Genomic DNA, 19768 nt, shown 5'->3' with positions numbered 1-19768 from the left:
GGCTGGGCCCATGAGCCTGCGCATCCGGAGCCTGTGCTCCGCAGCGGCAGAGGCCACAACAGTGAGAGGCCCGCATACCGCAAAAAAAAAAAAAAAAAAAGAGAAAAAAAAGAAAAAAAGACATATAGAGCCAGTCAGCACCTCAATTACAGATGGCCCCGTCAGTAAATAAGACTTTCCTGTGGGCATCTGTAAGTGGTCCAGATGGTCCAGCCAGCATCCATGTTTTCTCTGTTTAAGGCCCCACAAGGGGGTTTCCTAAATCTGCAACAGGCACAGCATCTGTGTTCCCTTTATTGAGTCTGTGGCTGCTTTCAGTTTAGCACAGCTCATGCTATAACTGAAATGGTGCTTAGAAGATAGTATCAGATTTTCCCTTAGAGCCAGATCTAGGCGATTAGGATCTGTGAGTTCAGAATGCCAAGAAAGCCGGTGGTAAGGGACAGTGGAAATGCTCCCCAAATCCAAGTTCCCAGATAACAGCCAAGGGCCAACCTTGCAAGCAGGGCCTTGTAAGGATAGAGTATTAAGCCTGCTACATTAATTCTTTTCTGCACAGGCTTCTTCCAGCTGATGAGTATATCTATCCCAATTATACACTCAGGGACCCAGGAAATAATCACATGGTAGGTCTGGTTGCTTTGGACCCACTCTGAGATGGATTTGGGCCTAAATTCCATTCATCTCTTCATCTCTATAAGCCTGCATTATAACTGAAGGACCATTATGGTGTTTTAGGTCACCTCTTATCAGAGTCTGCTCAGGAACTATATTTCACCTTCCTTGAGAAGTCTGGATAATCTACTTTCCCAAGTGCAGTTACCCAGGCAAACAGCTGCAGATCTCTTTAGGAAAGGATAGAAGGAACACTTAGAGTCTTTAGCTGCAGTGGCATTGCCCTTCCTTAAAGAGGGTCATCTTCCCCTTCTAACAGGCTCTGGTATGTGATCTGACATATCTAAAAACAGGGTGAGGGACTGCAATTGTCCACTGCAGTAGCTGTATACCAGCTCTCAAATATCTTTATTAAACAAGTCAAGCAACATTTTATTTGGCTGTCTATCTTTCTCACTCCCAGGAACACCATGGTTTATTAGGCATAGCCACAATCCCTATGTGTAAAAACACCTTGGTTGCCATGATGGTCTTGCTGCTGCCGCAGTAGTTAAATCTACTTTGCCACTAATTATGTGAAGCCATTTGGTCTCTGTTATTCTGAAATCTCATTATCCTCATTCATGCCAGAGAGCTCAGTTCTTTGCCAGCATCAATACCACAAACCCTTGTCTATAGGGGATAGTTACCCACTGAGTTTTACAAAAATGTCAGTCTTTTCCTCACTAGAAGCGTCACTTCTGGGCCATCTTAGGGAACATAATTGTTGGGTTCTCAGGGTTTATACAGTAAACCCATTCTAACATTCCCACCTCTCCGAGCCTTCTGATATTCTCCTCCATACTATGTCCAAGGGTAGTTCATATCTCTACTACATTTATTAGCCATTAATTGTGTCTAATCTTCAAAAAGCCTTTGACCTTTCTGGCCAAAGTATTAGGATCTGGTCCAGGTATCCTTGCCAGAATCCCAAGTCATGGGCAAGTTCTCCACGCCATTTAATTCTACCAAATCTAGGCTTATATTCTGTACCCTGGTCCAATACCCTCAAAATCCACTCTCACATTTTCCCTGTATCCTGCGGGTATGTATTGGTCAGGCCTTGCAATTCTTTCTGTGAAAGTTATCTCCCCCAGAATGGCGAGTATACTTTTCCATAGGTTATAGCCTAAAAGGAATGTGGATTAGAGGGACAGATGTGGAGAAGAACAAGTGTCACTTTGTAAAGCACCTGCCTCCTAAGTTTGTTGTATGATTTCCAGGAAAGGGGATAGTGCTTTCCTCTGGCAAGTAGTAAAAGTCTGCTTATGTTGGCCTGGAGGAGTCAGAGAGTCAAGGGCTTTAAGATTTTCATGTTCATTTAGCAGCAAATACTGGTATAGCTGGGGAAAGGGCTATTTGATATCTTATGGATAGAACTATGCCTGGCACATAGTAAGCATTATGTAATGTTTTTAAAGTAAAAAGCCACATAATTGACCTTCTTTTCAATTTCAGTATTAATATTCACAACTGCAGTGTTGAACATTTAGTGAGCATTCGTATGAGGCACATATATCTACATACTCTGTACTCCATTCTGGAGAGTTCCGTAAAATATCTCTCACCCAGTGTGATACTGCGATTTATAATAGGAAATATATATTTGATCTTTGTCCTCGGTTTCTGATACGGCTCTTAAAACCCTTGGAATTTCCTAAGTGAAGTGAAGAGAGCAATAAAGGTGTCTCTTGTTATGTTATGTTAATGAGGTGACTTTTGGAAGAGCACCTAAGGATGGGATGCTGGTTGCCAGGAGAACCAAACATGTTATTAGAGGGTTAGAACTTTCAGTCCTTCCCCTGACATCTGGGGAGGGGAGAGGGACTGGAGATTAAGTTTAATCACCAATGACCAATGATTTAATCAACCATGCCTATGTAATGAAGCCTCCAGAAAAACCCAAAAGGACAGGGTTCAGAGAGCTTCTCAGTTGGTGAACACATGGATATTTGGGGAGAGTGGCACATTAGGAGGGCATGGGAGCTCTGTGCCCCTTTCCCCATACCCTGCACTACGCATCTCTTCCATCTGGCTCTTCCTGAGTTATACCCTTTTATAATAAACTGGTAATTTAGTAAGTAAAATGTTTCTCTGAGTTCTGCGCCACTCTAGCAAATTAATCAAACCCAAGCTTTGTGGGAACCTCTGATTTACAGTCAGTCGGTCAGAAGTACAGGTACAGCAGTACAGCAACCTGGGCTTGCCACTGGTGTTTGGAGTCTGAGAAGGGAATCTTGGGACCCTCCAATCCGTAGCCAGTTGGTCAGAAGCACAGGTAACAACCTGGGCTTGCAATTGGCATCTGCAGTTGGGGTTGCGGGGGGAGTCTTGTGGGACTGAGTTCTCAACTTGTGGAATCAGGTGCCATCTCAGGGGAGATAGTGTCAGAACTGAGTTGACTTGTAGGATACCCAGCTGGTGTCAGAGCATTGCTTGTTGGAGGTGTGGAAGAAAACCCCCTCTCCTCACATTAAAATTGGGTGCTCAGAACACAAAAGAGGTGACGTCAGTGACATGGGATTTGCTAGATTAGCCCTGGCTCACGGAAACACGTGGTTTGGGAAGAGAAAGGATGAAAGGGCAGGGGATGAAGAACCTCTGATTCCTGGGCCACATGGTCACCCATGGTATGGAGCAGCAGCTCGCCGTAGTCAGTTACTAAAGGTAAAAGTTACCAGTGGAATCCAAATCCTGGGGAATGGAATCACTGGGTGTATAAGGAAGTGCAAAATAATAAGAAGGATGCTAAACATACAATCCCTTGGTTATTGTTATCTGTAATAGCTAAACTAAAAGTAAAAGAGAATGCTGGGTTAGACCTTGATGCTGGTCCAAACTCAGATTTCAGTGAGTCTGAGCTTGGGCCACTAGCCTCAAAGCTGCCCCCAAGGTAAAAAATGTGCAGGGACAACAGAAAGGCCTCTAAGATCTCTGGTCACAAAGAAGGTAATCAACATGGGGCGGGTGGGAGGGGGAGAGGACAAAACCAAGAAACTCCTGAAGCCAGGGTTATGGTGTGAAGGAATTGTTTCATTTTGTAGATCAGTATCATCAGCTTCCTGAAGAACGTTTACTGAAATGAATCATAACTAATGCGGGGGCTGTGTCTTTGGTTTTGAGTGCTGCAGAGTGGAAGAGCATGTTTGGGTTGATACAGGGCCCACAGCTCACTATGGAACAATCACAGATGACTATATGTGATTCAGATACACAAGAGGTTATTCCTGAGGGAACAGCCAGCCTGATGGACCAGATAAAAGCCACTGCAAGGTCTGTTTACCCTGCAGTGTTTGTCTTCCTCTATGAATGCCAAGTGGAAAACTTCAGATGAAATAGCTGATATGCTTCATATGCAAACCATGTGGTACTGGCTTTATGATGAGTAGGATATTCACCCGCTGAATATATTCTGAGGTTAAAGGGGCCCCTTCACATGGGCATCCCATATAATCCTATTGTTGCCAAATCAAAAAAGCGTTCAGGGCTTCCCTGGTGGTGCAGTGGTTAAGAATCTGCCTGCTAATGCAGGGGACACGGGTTCGAGCCCTGGTCCGGGAAGATCCCACATGCTGCGGAGCAACTAAGCCTGTGCATCACAACTACTGAGCCTGGGCTCTAGAGCCCGTGAGCCACAACTGCTGAAGCCCACACGCCTAGACCCCGTGCTCTGCAACAAAAGAAGCCACCACAATGAGAAGCCCGTGCACCCCAACGAAGAGTAGCCCCGACACGCCACAACTAGAGAGTCCGTACGCAGCAACAAAGACCCAACGCAGCCAAAAATAAATTAAAAAAAAAATTGTTCAGGAAACATCAAATTTGCTATCTTAGCTTCCCCTCACTGGGTCTTATAGATGCTAATAAAAACATTAAGTTAATTAACTAGAGAATGGGGAGAGGCCAAGGGGGAAGTCACAGGACTCTTCCCAAGGAGGTAGAAATTTTAAAACAGTTATTAAGGAATAAGATGAGGGACTTCCCTGGTGATCCACTGGTTAAGACCCCGCGCTCCGAATGCAGGGTGCCTGGGTTCGATCCCTGGTCAGGGAACTAGATTCCGTATGCCACAACGAAGATCCCACCTGCTGCAACTAAGACCTGGCGTGGCCAAATAAATAAATAAATAATAAATAGGTAAATAAATAAATATTTTTAAAAAAGGAATAAGATGAATGAAGTGGATATCGATAGGAGCAAAAGAAAGAGAAAACAGAAAGGGGAGTCACAGGACTCATTCCAGAAGAGCAGAAATCCTTAGATGGTTATTTAAAAAATGGAGTGAATAAAATGGACATTGATTGGGTTAAAACAAAGTTTTAATACAGCACTACCTAAGGTTGGGTGGGCCAAAGGAACCCCCCCCCCTTTGATCTCTCAACATTAAAGTTGAGAGAGTCCACTCTATTTACCCCTGTTTGGAGAAATTTTAAAAGTCAGAAGGCAGACATTACAATGAGAAACCTGACTGGAAATTGCATGGGAGAGTGGGCAGGCCGATTTATAAGGTGAAGATTGACAAAAGGGCCAGGGTCACTTGGCTCAACCCCTCACTGGGTAGCCAAAGACTTTTGCACTGGAGTGGGTAAAATGGTCAGGGGCTGGAGAAGAGAAGTTTCCAGGACTCAACTGTGGTACCAAAGCCCATTGGTGAAACCCAATTAGATTAAGATTAGATTAGATTAAGATTACCTAAAAAAGGTAATGGTTGATAGGATTATGAAAGTTAGAATTATGTAAAGAAGTGTGGGGCTTTCTTGGTGGCACAGTGGTTAAGAATCCGCCTGCCAATGCAGGGGACACGGGTTCAAGCCCTGGTCAGGGAAGATCCCACATGCCGCGGAGCAACTAAGCCCGTGCACCGCAACTACTGAGCCTGCGCTCTGGAGCCCGCAATCCACAACTACTGAAGCCCGCATGCCTAGAGCCCGTGCTCCTCAACGAGAAGCCACCGCAATGAGAAACCCGCGCACCGCAACGAAAAGTAGCCCCCGCTCGCCGCAACTGGAGAAAGCCCGCGTGCAGCAATGAAGGCCCAATGCAGCCAAAAATAAAATAAAAAATAAATAAATTTTAAAAAAAAGAAGTGTGTCAACTTTTCCTGAATGTTTTATGGGAATGCATATTACGAAGGGCAAGGGAACACTTCGCCTACCTAGTATTGTAAAATCAAAACCTGTGGATGCTATACACTACCGAATGTAAAATAGTTGTCTGGTGGGAAGCAGCAGCATAGCACAGGGAGATCGGCTTGGTGCTTTGCGATGACCTAGAGGGGTGGGATAGGGAGGAGGGGAGGGAGGAGGGGTGGGATAGGGAGGATGGGAGGGAGGCTTAAGAGGGAGGGGATACGGGGATACGTGTATGCATATGGCTGATTCACTTTGTTGTGCAACAGAAACTAACACGATATTGTGAAGCAATTATACTCCAATAAAGTTCTATTAAAAAAAGAACAAACCGGTGGATGAAGTCCTAATAGAGGCTACAGTTAGGAACATATGAGTTGTTGGAATTACAGTAAAAGTTTGTAGGAGAATTGGTATGTTTGAACTTACTAGAGAATGGACTTGAGGATATGGGGAAGGGGAAGGGGAAGCTGTGACAAAGTGAGAGAGTGGCATGGACATATATACACTACCAAACGTAAAATAGATAGCTAGTGGGAAGCAGCCGCATAGCACAGGGAGATCAGCTTGGTGGTTTGTGACCACCTGGAGGGGTGGGAAAGGGAGGGTGGGAGGGAGGGAGACGCAAGAGGGAAGAGATATGAGAACATATGTATATGTATAGCTGATTCACTTTGTTATAAAGCAGAAACTAACACACCATTGTAAAGCAATTATACTCCAATAAAGATGTTAAAAAAAAAAAAAAAAGAACAGGCTTTATGTGAAGTGCTTGTGTCTTTTTTACCAGATTGTATTTGGGAGATGGACACTGAATCTGACTGCGGAACATTTCCCCTACCTAGTATTGTCAAACAGGAGGTATGTAAATCCACCTTTCAAGCAATATTAATTGGACATGCTAAATGGGAACCAGTAAGATTGCCTGAGCCATACAGTGTAGAATGGAAGCTGGAGTGCTGGTGGGGACAAATTCTCTGTGCAATAGCCCTATGTGGGGCATATACTAGGGCTTATGGCTAGAGCCTGTGAGTGCTTCCCAGTGATGACGACTGGGACTTTGGACAAGAGAATTTCCACTTGAGGGGTGTTTACTCCCTTGGAGTAAAAAAAGACACAAGCACTTCCCATAAAGCCCTATAAAGAGCCCTTGCCTGGCTGACAGAGCTGCTTGGTTTGTAGATTCCAAGGTGAATGGACAACATCCTGTTTGGAAGGCCATCACTCTGATGGAAGGAGGTAAAAACAAATCAGCTTGGTGGGCTGAATTGCATGCTGTTTCCTCAGCAGTGATGGAAGGATTGAACAGTGGAAAAAAGCCACTATGTTTGGCTTTTTACTGACTCATGCACAGTGGCCAAAATGATTGGAATCGACAAGAAGATACACCTGTGTGTTTGCTTGAGGTGGCCAACTGGGTCCATGATGTTGAGGGTTTGCAGCAAGGCAGAGATAGGCTGAATCTAAACATATTCCTCTTGTACCCTCTGAGGCACAAAATGTTTTATCTGCCAACAAAATACACAGAGACTGCAGATAGCTGTGTGACCAACTTCCTGGCGGGAAAGCCCTTGAGCACAGCTGGCTGTTACTGGTAGCCCTATGGGGCTACAAATGGGTCGTGATAGGAATAGACACTGATTCTGGTCTGGACTTCGCTTACCTGGTGGTAAATGCAAATGCTCAGAATATTGTGAGAGAATTGGAAGAGAAGATATTGCACCAATTTGTATAGCTGACTATCATTTCTTCAGACCAATGACCTCACTTTACAGCCCATAATGTCCAACAATGGGCAGAGAGATATCCTCCTCAGAGTAATATTCTGATAGAGAATTGGAACAGGCAATTAAAACATTGATTGTCTAAAACAGGAGGAGATAAAAGCACGAAGGGCTGGTTTACACATATTCATGAGAATGTGCTCACACTCAACAAGAGGGGGGCTAAAAGAGTGTCCTCACTGAATAGATTTCTCCTGTTTTCCTGGTGGATCTGGGGCAGAAGGGTTGGGGAAGGTGCTGGTATACTTTCTTCTTCATATAACCTCATCTTTTTTTTTCTCCTACTTGTTGCATTGGTCATAGTACAGGGCTGCAATTACAAGGACAGGAAACATGAATGGATTCCTAAGTAAGGAACTATAACTATGTTTTTAACCTTATGTCAGAATTCCCAAGGGCCTAATGGGGCAGGATGTACCTTCACACCATCTGGCAAAATTGGGATTAACAGTGAATGCCACTATATTGCCTGGTGGTAAAGATAGCCCACTAGTTCTGCATCTATGTACCTTACTCTATGGGAACAGAGTGGACAGAGGAGGAAGCACTTGCTAGAGTAGTACTGCGGTCTGCAATCTACACCAGCATACTGGCTGAACCTAATGTCCCTTCCAAAGGTAGAAAAGTTTGGGATAAAATGGAAAGAAGAAAAAATAGTAGCTATTGGTAAAGGAATGAAAAATGGGTTATGTAATGAGGGAAATTCAATATTACATTAACACCTCGGAAGAGGCTCAGAGCAAGAGATGATACCCAGACTTTCTTGTTACCAACCCTCTAATCTTATTCCCTTTTACCCCATGGCATATAGGCCAAACCATTAGCCACCACTCATGAATAAGTGCTGTTATGGACTGAATTGTGTCCTTGCTGAAAAAGATATATCGGCATCCTAAACCCTAGTAGCTCAGAATGTAACTTCATTTGGAGATAGGGTCTTAACAGAGGTAATCAAGTTAAAACAAGGTCATTAGGATGGGTCCTAATCCAGGATGGTTGATGTCCTTATAAAAGGGGAAATTTAAACACAGAGACAGACACGCATAGAGGGAAGACCATGTGAAGAGAAGGAGAAGATAGGGAGAAGATGGCATCCACATCCAAGGAAACAGAAATGGAGCAGATTCTCCCTCTCAGCCTTCACAAAGAACCCACCCTACTAACACCTTGATTTAAGACCTCTAGCCTCAAAAACTGTGAGACAATGAATTTCTATTATTTAAGCCACCCAGTTTGTGGTACTCTGTTATGGCAACCCTAGAAAACTAATACAAATGCAAATACATACCTCGGGCCATCTTTCTTTCCAAGAAAAGTGAACAGTCAGATGTACCACTCAAGGTTCTTTCCTATCAAGGGAAGAGAGGCAAGATAGGTGAAGGGGATTAAATAGTACAAAGTACTAAATATAAGATAAATAAGATACAAAGATATAATGTACAGTAGAGGGAATTTAGCCAATACTTTATAATAACTTTATATGGAATATAATCTATAAAAATATTGAATCACTATGTTGTACTTCTGAAAGTACAATGATATTGTAAGTCAACTATACTTCAATTAAAAAACAAAAAGCAAAAAAACAAACCCATAAAGGTCTTTCCTAGCATGAAGAGTTCCTTTCTCTTCTGCCCTTCCGAGCCAGTCCCGTGGGATGTAATACATTACTAGTCTCCTTATGGTTTGTGTCAGAGTTCTGTGAGGAAATATTTTAAAATTAGGCTCAAATTTTCCCTCTTTAGTGATCTGATCACAGGGAATGAGCTGATCATTCCCTTCTCTACTGTCCATTCTAGGTTTCTTTTCACCTTCACTAGCATGTCTGCTGGTTTTGGTGGCTTATCTGGTGGTATAATACAGACGTTCATCCCCAATAGATATGAGCCCTTGTCATCAAGCCCTTTCAATATGGGATTGTTGCATATATCCAATTACCAATAAGGCCATAGATATAGGTTGAAAGAGAGGTGGTAATGCAGGAGCAGTAGGTGTATTGCCAGTATAAACCGTCCACTTATGAAACATATTTATGCTCTCCAGACCTGCTCACGTATGATCTTGTATTACTACTTCCACTTGAAGATGGAGTGCTGCTATACATACTACAATTTTATGGTTTGATAAATCAGGTAAATTATAGACACCTCAGATCACATGTTCACTTTATGTCCCACAGTCAGGGGTTCAGTCTCTACCGTGGTCCAATAGCAAGCCAGGAGCTGTGTTACTGAGTTGGGATCTCTAAGAAGCAGACTCTGAGATTGAGTTAAAGTAGGGTATTTTCTAGGGAGTTCTTTGAGATTAACATTCATGGGGAGAGCTGACAGAGGCAGGATTCAGCAAAGAGAGAAGTGGGGAACTCTGAAGCTAAAATGTCCCTTTAGAGTTATGCTGAACTAGCTGAAATGGCTAGGTCTTTATATTTCCACATTGATCAGTCATTGGATGTGGGCTGCCTGAAAAGGGTGTGACAGCTGAAGGGTGCCTACTGATAACACTCCTGGCATTCCCAGAATCAAGACTTCCATGGAAAGGGAATTTGAGTGGTGCATGTCCATGTCCTTATAGTCCACCTTCTGTGCCTCTCAGATCCTTTTCTTCACACATATTCAGGGAGCAGCTCCTTCATGGTTCTGCTGGTCTTCTCTTCCTGGGGGAAACTTAGAAGAGAAAGTTTAATGGGATGACCTATAGTCTCTACCACTGAAACTGGTTTCAGGGTTAGAACTGATAATCATTGTCTCCCTTCTCTACTATCTATTCTAGGTTTCTTTTCACCTTCACTAGCATGTCTGCTGGTTTTGGTGGCTTATCTGGTGGTATAATACAGACGTTCATCCCCAATAGATATGAGCCCTTGTCATCAAGCCCTTTCAATATGGGATTGTTGCATATATCCAATTACCAAAATAACTGGGCTAGTGTGTACCAGGAGGCACTCAAGTGGGTCAACTATGTGCCAAACATATTTTTCCTTGAACCCTGTGTGTCATAGCAGCCCTACTTCCTCCTGATGATCAGGGTCAGTTTCCCCTGTCAAGCTGGTGGCTCCTCTCTTGTCTGCTGGACACTGGTCATATGGAACGGAAAGGATTGAGGATATAGCTTTAGCTTATAGTATAGCGGGAATCATGCAATATCCCCTGGTGGAAATGTTTCCCTTTAAGGACAAGGACTTCTAACTCTGCAGAGCCCAGAGTTTCAGAAAAGGGAAGCACAAATTCCCCAAGCAGGTCATTGAGAGCAATGTTAACTGAAGCCATTCCTTCCATATAAAGTAAAGGGCTTAGTGTTTGTCTCTATTGCTGGCATATTGGAAATTTGGATGTGGAAGCACCTAAATCAACCTTGGTAAGTGAGGTGCTTGAATAGCTTTTATCTTTGCCACTGTGGCCTCTTTTGTTCATCTGCTCATCATGCCAGCAGTGGTCTGGCTGATGAAAGAGTCTGTCTGATGTCAAAAGGATCAATAATTTTTGTCTATTCCAATGTTTAGTGACTCTTTCTTGGTGGAATGCCCTCTGGTGGCCATTAACTTATTAACATATACTTATCACATTAACTTATTAACATATACTTATCACATATAGGTCTTCACACTTTGTGTTTACTCCCATATATTCATCATGCTTCTAATCCATTACTCCTTGTACCCAATCTTCCAGCTTTCCAGGATCCCAAGATTTTATTCTCTAATACCTTTATTCAATGGGAAAAAAAGCAAAGCTCTTTGTAAGAATAGTTGGATACATGTCTGGATCAGCAGAATATAGAATAATTTTGTGACCTCTTGTTATTTCCAGAAAGCAAGGACGCTTTCAAAATCATAGGTTGGGTCAAAAGTCCACAGCAGCCAGTTTGAGGAGTCTCCTGCTGGCCAAGTTGTGATCAGTTACTTGCAAAAATGGACCAAAAATGTATACTTGATTAAAACAAGTTAAGTCCATAGATGCCATGAATATGTAATGATACTAAAAAGAAAAAACTTGATTATTTCTTTTATTTAGTTTATTTATTGATCCTTTTGCCAATACTTCACTGTCTTGATTATTGCAACTATACAAGATGTCTTGAAAAATATATATATATATATTTGCTTGTCACTTGCCAATTTCCACAAAACAGCCTACTTGGATTTTGATTGGAGTTCCATTTCTCTAGAGATCATTTTGGTAATTGTGAACATCTTAAAAGTTTTGAGTCTTCAATCCATGAACATGGCATATTTCTCCATTTATTTAAATCTTCTCAATTTCTGTTTGCAATGTTTTGTAAGTTTCAGTGTGAAAGTCTTGCACATCTTTAGTTAAATCTATTCCTAATGTATCTTTTTGATGCTATTGTAAATGGTAGCATTAAACTTTTATTTTCCATTTGTTACTTGCGATTATATATAAACATAATTTATTTTTATATATTAGTCTTATATTCTGCAACCTTGCTAAATCTACTCATTAGTCCTAGTAGTTTTCTTGTAGGTTCTTTAGGATTTTCAACATATACAATTAGGTCATCTGTAAATAAAGACAAATATTTTAAATATCTGTGCCTTTTATTTATTTTCCTGGCTTTTTACATTGACTAGATCTTCCATTATAATGTTGAACAGAAGGAGTGAGAACTTTCTGGCTTTGTCTCTAATATTATGGGGAAGCATTCAATATTTTACCAGTAAGTATGATGTTAGATTTAGGATTTTAGTAGGTTTTTTTTTAAACCACAATGAGGATGTTCCCATCCTCTAGTGTGTTGAAAGTTTTCACAAAATGCATTTTGAATTTTTCAAAGATTTTCTATGCATTTATTGAGATGATCATATATATGTTCTTTATTTTGTTAATATGGTGAATTACACTGATAGTTTTAATTTAACAATACTATGTTTATCATTTAGGAATTTCATTCCGTTTTGACTAACATAAAACTCCCACAAATCAGCAAGGGGCTTATTTCTCTCCTGGGAGAGTCTAGAAATAGGCAACACAAGGACAGTATGGCCACTCAACAATTGCAATAGGGGAGCAAACTTACTCATTTGTTTGTTTTCTTTTGCTGCAACATGTTATGACTCAGGAAAAACAGAGTCACTGGAAGTATTAGGAGAACTATGTGCTCACTATAGAAATTAGACCTTTCAAAAGTGTGGAGAAGAGGTAATCAGAGGATTGGAGAAAGTCTCTAAACACAATATTCTGAAACAGTGGTATGAATGGACAGTTTTGAGTTTTCAAGGAAATTCAAACAGCTGTGCACATCTATCCACCAAAGTAGGACCATGAAGGGTGAGCTCATGGAGATGTTTGTGGAAACTGCTACCTCTAAGGTGACTAAAGTGCTTGTGATTGGCTCAGGGTTGATGTTATTCTGCAAAGACAGTAGTCAGGAAGATAAGCTTGAAGTTTGGAACTTCTGAACAGTTCTGGATCTGTCTGTCAATCTGCTACTTCCACATCATTTTGAGATTAATGGCTTCTTCATCTTTGCATTTCAAATCTCATGTAGCTTCCTCTTTTGTCTAATTCTAACCATACAGCAAGAGGATTCTAGACAATGTAATTCTAAGCTTCATATAACATAATCCAGCACAACCATCATTACCCCTAACTTTCACCCTCATGGTTCCAAGTTCTCTCTTTTCAACTTGAATTGTTGTGTCCAACTTAAAGGAGGAGCAAAGTACAAAAGGTTAAATTACTGAGTCTGATGAAACCATCTTTTTTTGATAATTTTGAACATTTTTTATGTATATCAACTACTTATTAACCAAAACAATTGTTATATACTACACTAGCCACAAAAATGCTGAAGATACACCTCTCAACAGTTAAGGTCAATAACCTGAAAATTTCTAAGTTTTCATGGTAAGGAAGAAGGGTAGAATAGCTACCAGGTAGGCAAATCCCAGTGTCTGCCACAGTAGGCCAGAAAGAAAATCCCAACAAGTACCAAAGTCAATATCCCGAGGACCACATGCATTGCATATAGTGGAAATTAATTAGAAACAATAACAAAGCTAATTTCAAATACACTTACTTGCATGTTAAAAAATACACTTTACTTCAGTCTGAGATTTCACAATGGAAATGAGACAATATACATAGGTGAACCACAATGAAAATAATACATTTTGAAAGTTGTGTGAAATAGCTGAAAGAGTACTGGGAGCAAGTTATTGCCATAGAGGCTTATATTAGAAAATGAAAACTATAAAATATGAGCTAGGGGATCACTTCAAAGATGAGAGACACACTGATAAAGCAATTCCGTATTTATAACATTTGAAACATTTCTCCTCTGTTATTGCTTTCCTTATGCCTAACAAAGAAGAGATGCATCTGAAGGTTTTCCCACATTGATTACATTCATTGGGTTTCTCTCCAATGTGAGTTTTCATATGTTTTTGGAGTATTAGGGAAAACTAAAGGATTTTCCACATTCTTCAAATTCCTATCTCCCAGTATGAGTTCTCACAAAGAATGAGAAAGACCTGAAGGTTTTCCCACATTCTTTACATTTATATGGTCTCTCTTCAGTGTGTGTTCTCATATATGCCCTAAAGTGTTAGGAATTATACTCTCCCACACTTATTACACTTATATGGTTTCTCTCTAATGTGAATTTTCACACAGCTTTGAAAGAATTAGATACAAGTTAAGATTGTCCTACACTTCAAATACTAATAGGATTTCTTTTCAGTGTGAGTTCTTACAAGTTTCCTAAGTGATGAGGAACAGCCAAAGGCATTCCTGCATTTCGTATATTCACAGTGTTTCTCTCCAATTTGTGTGATCACATGTACAGTAAAATGTGAAGAATAAAAGAAGGACTTGTCACATTGTTTACAATTATAGGGCCTCTCTCCAATATTTGTACTCATGTGGTTACTAAAAGAGGAAGGGAATTGTGCATTCCTTACATGTGTAGAGCTCATATCTGGTGTTTTCTCATTTGTAGAGTAATCTTTGAAGAATAAGTGAAGGTTTTCCCACATTCCTTACATTCATAATGCTTCTCTCCAATTCGAGTTCTTATGGGTACTTTAAGGGATGTAGAAGAAATAAAAACTTTCTCACATTCTTTTACATTCATTGGGTATATTTTCAATATGAGTTCTCACATTTGCAACTAAAGGATAAGGGACAATTGAAGATTTTTCCACATTTTTTACCTTCATAGAATTTTTCTCCAATGAGAGTTTTCACATTTTCTTAGAGATGAAAGAAATGGAACGCTTTTTCACATTATATAAATATGAAGCCTATCTCCACTGTGAATTCTTACATGTATAGCAATGCATGAAGAATGAACAGAAGCATTCTTACATTTTATATATTCACAGTATTCTTCTCCAGTGTGAATTTTCACATGAGTCCTAAGATACAAAGAATAGCTGAAGAGTTCTCTACATTTCTTACATTGTTAGCGTTGTGTCCAGTGTGTCTTAACAAGTGAATGATTAATGAAGGCTGTCACATAGCTAGTGAATTCACAGGATTTCTCTTCAGTATGAGTTCTCTTGTGCACATTTAAGTGCAAATTAAGAAACAGGCTGAAGGCTTTTCCATATTGATTACTCTCATTATAGTTCTCTCCAGTATGAAACACCTTCCACATAGTAGATTTTAACGTCTTTCTGAAATATTTTCCAATTCGATTTTATTCACAGAGATTCTCCACCATAAGAATTCTTAAATATCTCTCCTGTGTCTGAAACTGATCTGTGCCATGGCAAAAAGGATGATAATTATGTAATAGGAAGCTTTTCACATTGTAGATGAAGTAGTATAATACTAAGTTAAGGTAGACCATGATAAGTAAAGGCTGTATATTCTTATTCGTAGGGGAAATACCTCCCAAAATGTTACAGGTAAAAAGTCAATTTAGGACATAAAATGGAATACCAAAAAATACAGAATTAAGCTAAAAGAAAACAGAAAACAAAACAAAAAAAAGGAGTGAAAACAGAGAGTGTGAATTAAAAAATTCAATAGACACAATTATATAAATAATTATATTAAACATAAATAGAATGCACTCTCCCATTACAAGGCAGAAATGATAATACTGGAGAAAAAAAAAAAGATCCAACTCTATGTAGTTTACCAAAGATGAACTTAAAATATAAAGACAGGATGAAAACAGATATATTATACAAACCCCAAGCATAAGAAATATGGATGACTCTATTAATATCAGATTTAAAGTATCACTAGAAACTAAAAGGGATGTTTCATAGTGCTTAATGTCAATTCAACAAGAAGATAAAATAATCCTACTGATGTACACGTCTAACAACAGAGCTTCACAATACATGAGGTTTAAAAAAATGCTAGAACTGAAAGAAGAAACAGTCAAATACACAGTTATAGTTGAAGAATTAATATTTTTCTCTCAGTAATTGATAGAACATGTAGGAAAATGTGGTAAGGATAAAGAATATTTAAACAACATTATCAAAGCAATTTGGCTTAATTGATATTTACAGAACACTACACACCACAACTGTAGAATACGCATTTCCTTCAAGTACACATGCAAAACTTATCAAGGTAACCCATATGTTAGATAACAAAAACAAAACAGCAAAACTCAATACATTTCAAAGGATTGAAATTGTACAGAGTAAGTTCTCAGACCAAAACAGAATTATTTTGGATATCAAAAATAATATCCCTGGATATTTGGAAATTAAGCAATACTTCTAGTTAAGCAATAGATCAAAGAAGAAATCAACAGGGAAACTGTAAATAAATTCAAACTTAATGGTAATAAAATCACAATGTATCAAAATTCATGAAATGCAGCTCAATTAATGCATAGAAAGAAATTTATAACTTTAAATTATATATTTATATATTTTAATCTGTATTAGAAAAGAGTCAATGATCTAAGCTTTCAGAGAAACTAGAAAAAGAATAGAAAACTAAATCTGAAGTAGGTATAAGAAAAGAAATAAAAACGTATGAGTGGAAATCAATGAACCAGAAAACAGAAAGTAATAGGAAAATAACAAAGACAAGGTTGGTTTAAAAAAAGAAAGATTAATAAAATTGATATACTCACTGCAATACTGATAAAGGCAAAAGGAGAGAAAACATGTTTACCAATAACTAGAAGGAAAAAGGGGTACCACTACAGATCCTAAATATATTGAAAAGATAATAAAGGAATATTGTAAATAACTTCATGCCAGTGTATTAACATCTTGGGTAAAATGGACAAATTGTTTTAAAAACACAATTTACCAACTGACACAAGAGGAAATAGAAACCTGGAATTGCAGCATATCTATTTAATAAGTTCACTTTGCAATTCAAAATTTCCCCACAAAGAGAACGGTAGCCACACATGGCTTCTGGTAAATTCTATCAAATACATAAAGAAGAAATAATAAATATCTTACACAACCTCTTTCATAAAAGAGAGGTGGAATAAACAATCGTCAACTCATTTTATGAGACCAGTATAATCCTGAAACTAAACCTGACAAGGGGATAACATGAAAAAATACAGAGAGACAAATATCCCTCATGAACATAGATGCAAAAACTCTCAACAATGAAGTGGCAGATGTTATCCCCCAATAGATAACATTTTTCACACTGCTGCATGCCACCTGGAAGAAAAACATATGAACAGTTTGCCTGATGAATCACAGCCATACAGGTACTCTTCCGTTCCCAGTCTGCAGGACTCCAGTTTGTCAGATCTCCTTGGATCTTTGTATTCTTCTACTGTTGCTGCTGCTAGCTCATATTCAGAATGGAGATGGACTTGATTCAGATCTCACCACTCAGATTTCAGCTGTGACTACCAAAACTACTGCTATGATGGCCATTTGAACTGGCAAGATGGAAACTACCAAAAGGACCAGGACTAGGGTAAGGCAAGCGTCTCAGAAGCAAAATTAATGGGTCACCCAAAAACTTAGTAGTAAAGATAGATACTACTTAATGCAATATTCTAAAAAGTCAAACTTAATGAAATAATTCATGATGAACAAAATATTAATATTTTAAATAAAGACAGGATCCAACCCTACACTTGCAGAACTTGGCCTCACCCTAATTCCAGCCCTGACACATCCTGACATCAACTTTATTGTTTCCTGAGCCCACTGGGGAAAAAAGGACCAAGTCTGGGCTACACTTCCCTCCCCTGGCCTGCTCCTTCAAGTCCAAGAGGGCTACTAAGCTTCTAGATCCAATAATTCTGGCATTGTTAAATTTACAAAGAGAAACATCCTTCACTTCGCAAATATAATCTATTTTAGGATATGTTAGTAATGGCAATTTTATTTATTTTCATTTTATTTATTTATTTATTTATTTATTTTTTGCGGTACGTGGGCCTCTCACTGTTGTGGCCTCTCCCTTTGCAGAGCACAGGCTCTGGACGTGCAGGCTCAGCAGCCATGGCTCACGGGACCAGCCGCTCCGCGGCATGTGGGATCTTCCCGGACCGGGGCACGAACCCGTGTCCCCTGCATCGGCAGGCGGACTCTCAACCACTGCACCACCAGGGAAGCCCAGCAATTTTATTTTTTAATTTTTTAAATCACATTTCCTTTTTCCATGCAAATTTTTATTTTTTAAAATTTTATTATTTTTTTTGGCTGCGCTGGGTCTTCGTTGCTGCGAGTGGGCTTTCTATAGTTGTGGCGAGTGGGGGCTACTCTTCGTTGCAGTGTGGGCTTCTGATCGCGGTGGCTTCTCTCTTGTTGTGGAGCATGGGCTCCAGGCATGCAGGCTTCAGTAGTTGCAGCATACGGGCCCTAGAGCACAAGCTCAGTAGTTGCAGCACGCGAGCCCTGGAGCGCAGGCTCAGTAGTTGTGGCACATGGGCTTAGTTGCTCTGTGGCATGTGGGATCTTCCCGGACGAGGGATCGAACCAGTGTCCCCTGCATTGGCAGGTGGATTCTTTTTTTTTTTTTTTTTTTTTTTTTGTGGTACGCGGGCCTCTCACCGCTGTGGCCTCTCCCGTTGCGGAGCACAGGCTCCGGACGCACAGGTTCAGCAGCCATGGCTCACGGGCCCAGCTGCTCCACGGCATGTGGGATCTTCCCGGACCGGGACACGAACGCTTGTCCCCTGCATCGGCAGGCGGACTCCCAACCACTGCGCCACCAGAGAAGCCCTTGGCAGGTGGATTCTTAACCACTGCGCCACCAGGGAAGTCCCAGTAATGGCAATTTTATGACATACACTTATGCACTAAAGGGAAAAATATCTTTACAGTGTGGAAAAGCTATGGAAAAGCATTGTTAATCTGGTATATCTCTCTGCATATATACTAGAGATGCACCTCTACCATCTGCTAAAGCTACTCCCCTAGACACACACATACACACACACTCAAATGTACACATATACAAACATACACAAATACACAAACACTCTGGGTGAAGCTAAGGCGTTCTAAAACTTCTTGAGGCAATTCCATCATGTAACATGATAGATTTTTATTGATTTTTCATGATTATGCTGATAACCTGGAAGGAATGCTCTTTTCAAGGTATTCCAGATCAGTCCAAGAAAGACATAAGTAGGAAGACTTTGGAGATGCCTTTAAATTCTACACTTTACCAATATTTGTAAAGTAAGACAGGAAAGGACTAATGGCTCCTGCCACACTGAGGCCTCAAAACACACATCTCTGTGTACTGAAAATGTTGTTAGGAATTTCTGATCCTTCCATCAGGCATATTCTACCAAAACATGTAGACTGCTGATCTTCTTATGAAGATTTTCAGGACTCATATTTAGTCAATTTATTTTACTAAGTAAAATTTTTGGCTGTGCCGCTTCCCTGCCAGAGAGGGAAACAAGTGTTCTAAACTTCCAGTCGTCTTGTAAGGACACCACTGATGCAGGTTAGTAGTATAGCTGGCATTTATCAGGTCACTTTCTCATTCTATTTTCCAAAACTCAACTTTTTGGGTTGCTACCAACTAGGAAGATTCCTTTGAAAGTTCAATTATCTGTGTATGTTTATATTAGTCAAATTGAGAAATGACTGAATAAAGATATAAAGTCAGCCATAGTAACTCAGAGTACTGTCCCTTGATAACACCTAAGGGAAGTTAAAACTATTTTTCTGACAAACATCTCATACATCTTAAACAGACAACATAGGAGCTAGTCAGACAACTGTGTAAATCAACCTTACTCACGAGGAGGAGAGATGTGTCAGCTTGG

General features: G+C 40.0%; 1 protein-coding gene across 1 annotated transcript in view; it reads right to left on the bottom strand.

Annotated features, from left to right (window-relative positions):
- The window catches only part of PCDHB15 (protocadherin beta 15), a 28475-nt gene that overhangs the window by 2567 nt on the left and 6140 nt on the right, over nucleotides 1-19768 (bottom strand). Inside the window, exon 2 of the mRNA XM_060296334.1 lies at nucleotides 8856-8916. Coding sequence (XP_060152317.1) covers nucleotides 8856-8916 — 61 coding nt within the window. The remainder of the gene's footprint in view (nucleotides 1-8855; nucleotides 8917-19768) is intronic.

This window comes from Globicephala melas, chromosome 3 (assembly GCF_963455315.2).
Source record: "Globicephala melas chromosome 3, mGloMel1.2, whole genome shotgun sequence".
Taxonomy (NCBI): Eukaryota; Metazoa; Chordata; class Mammalia; order Artiodactyla; family Delphinidae; genus Globicephala; species Globicephala melas.
This window is presented reverse-complemented; position numbering and strand designations above follow the sequence as displayed.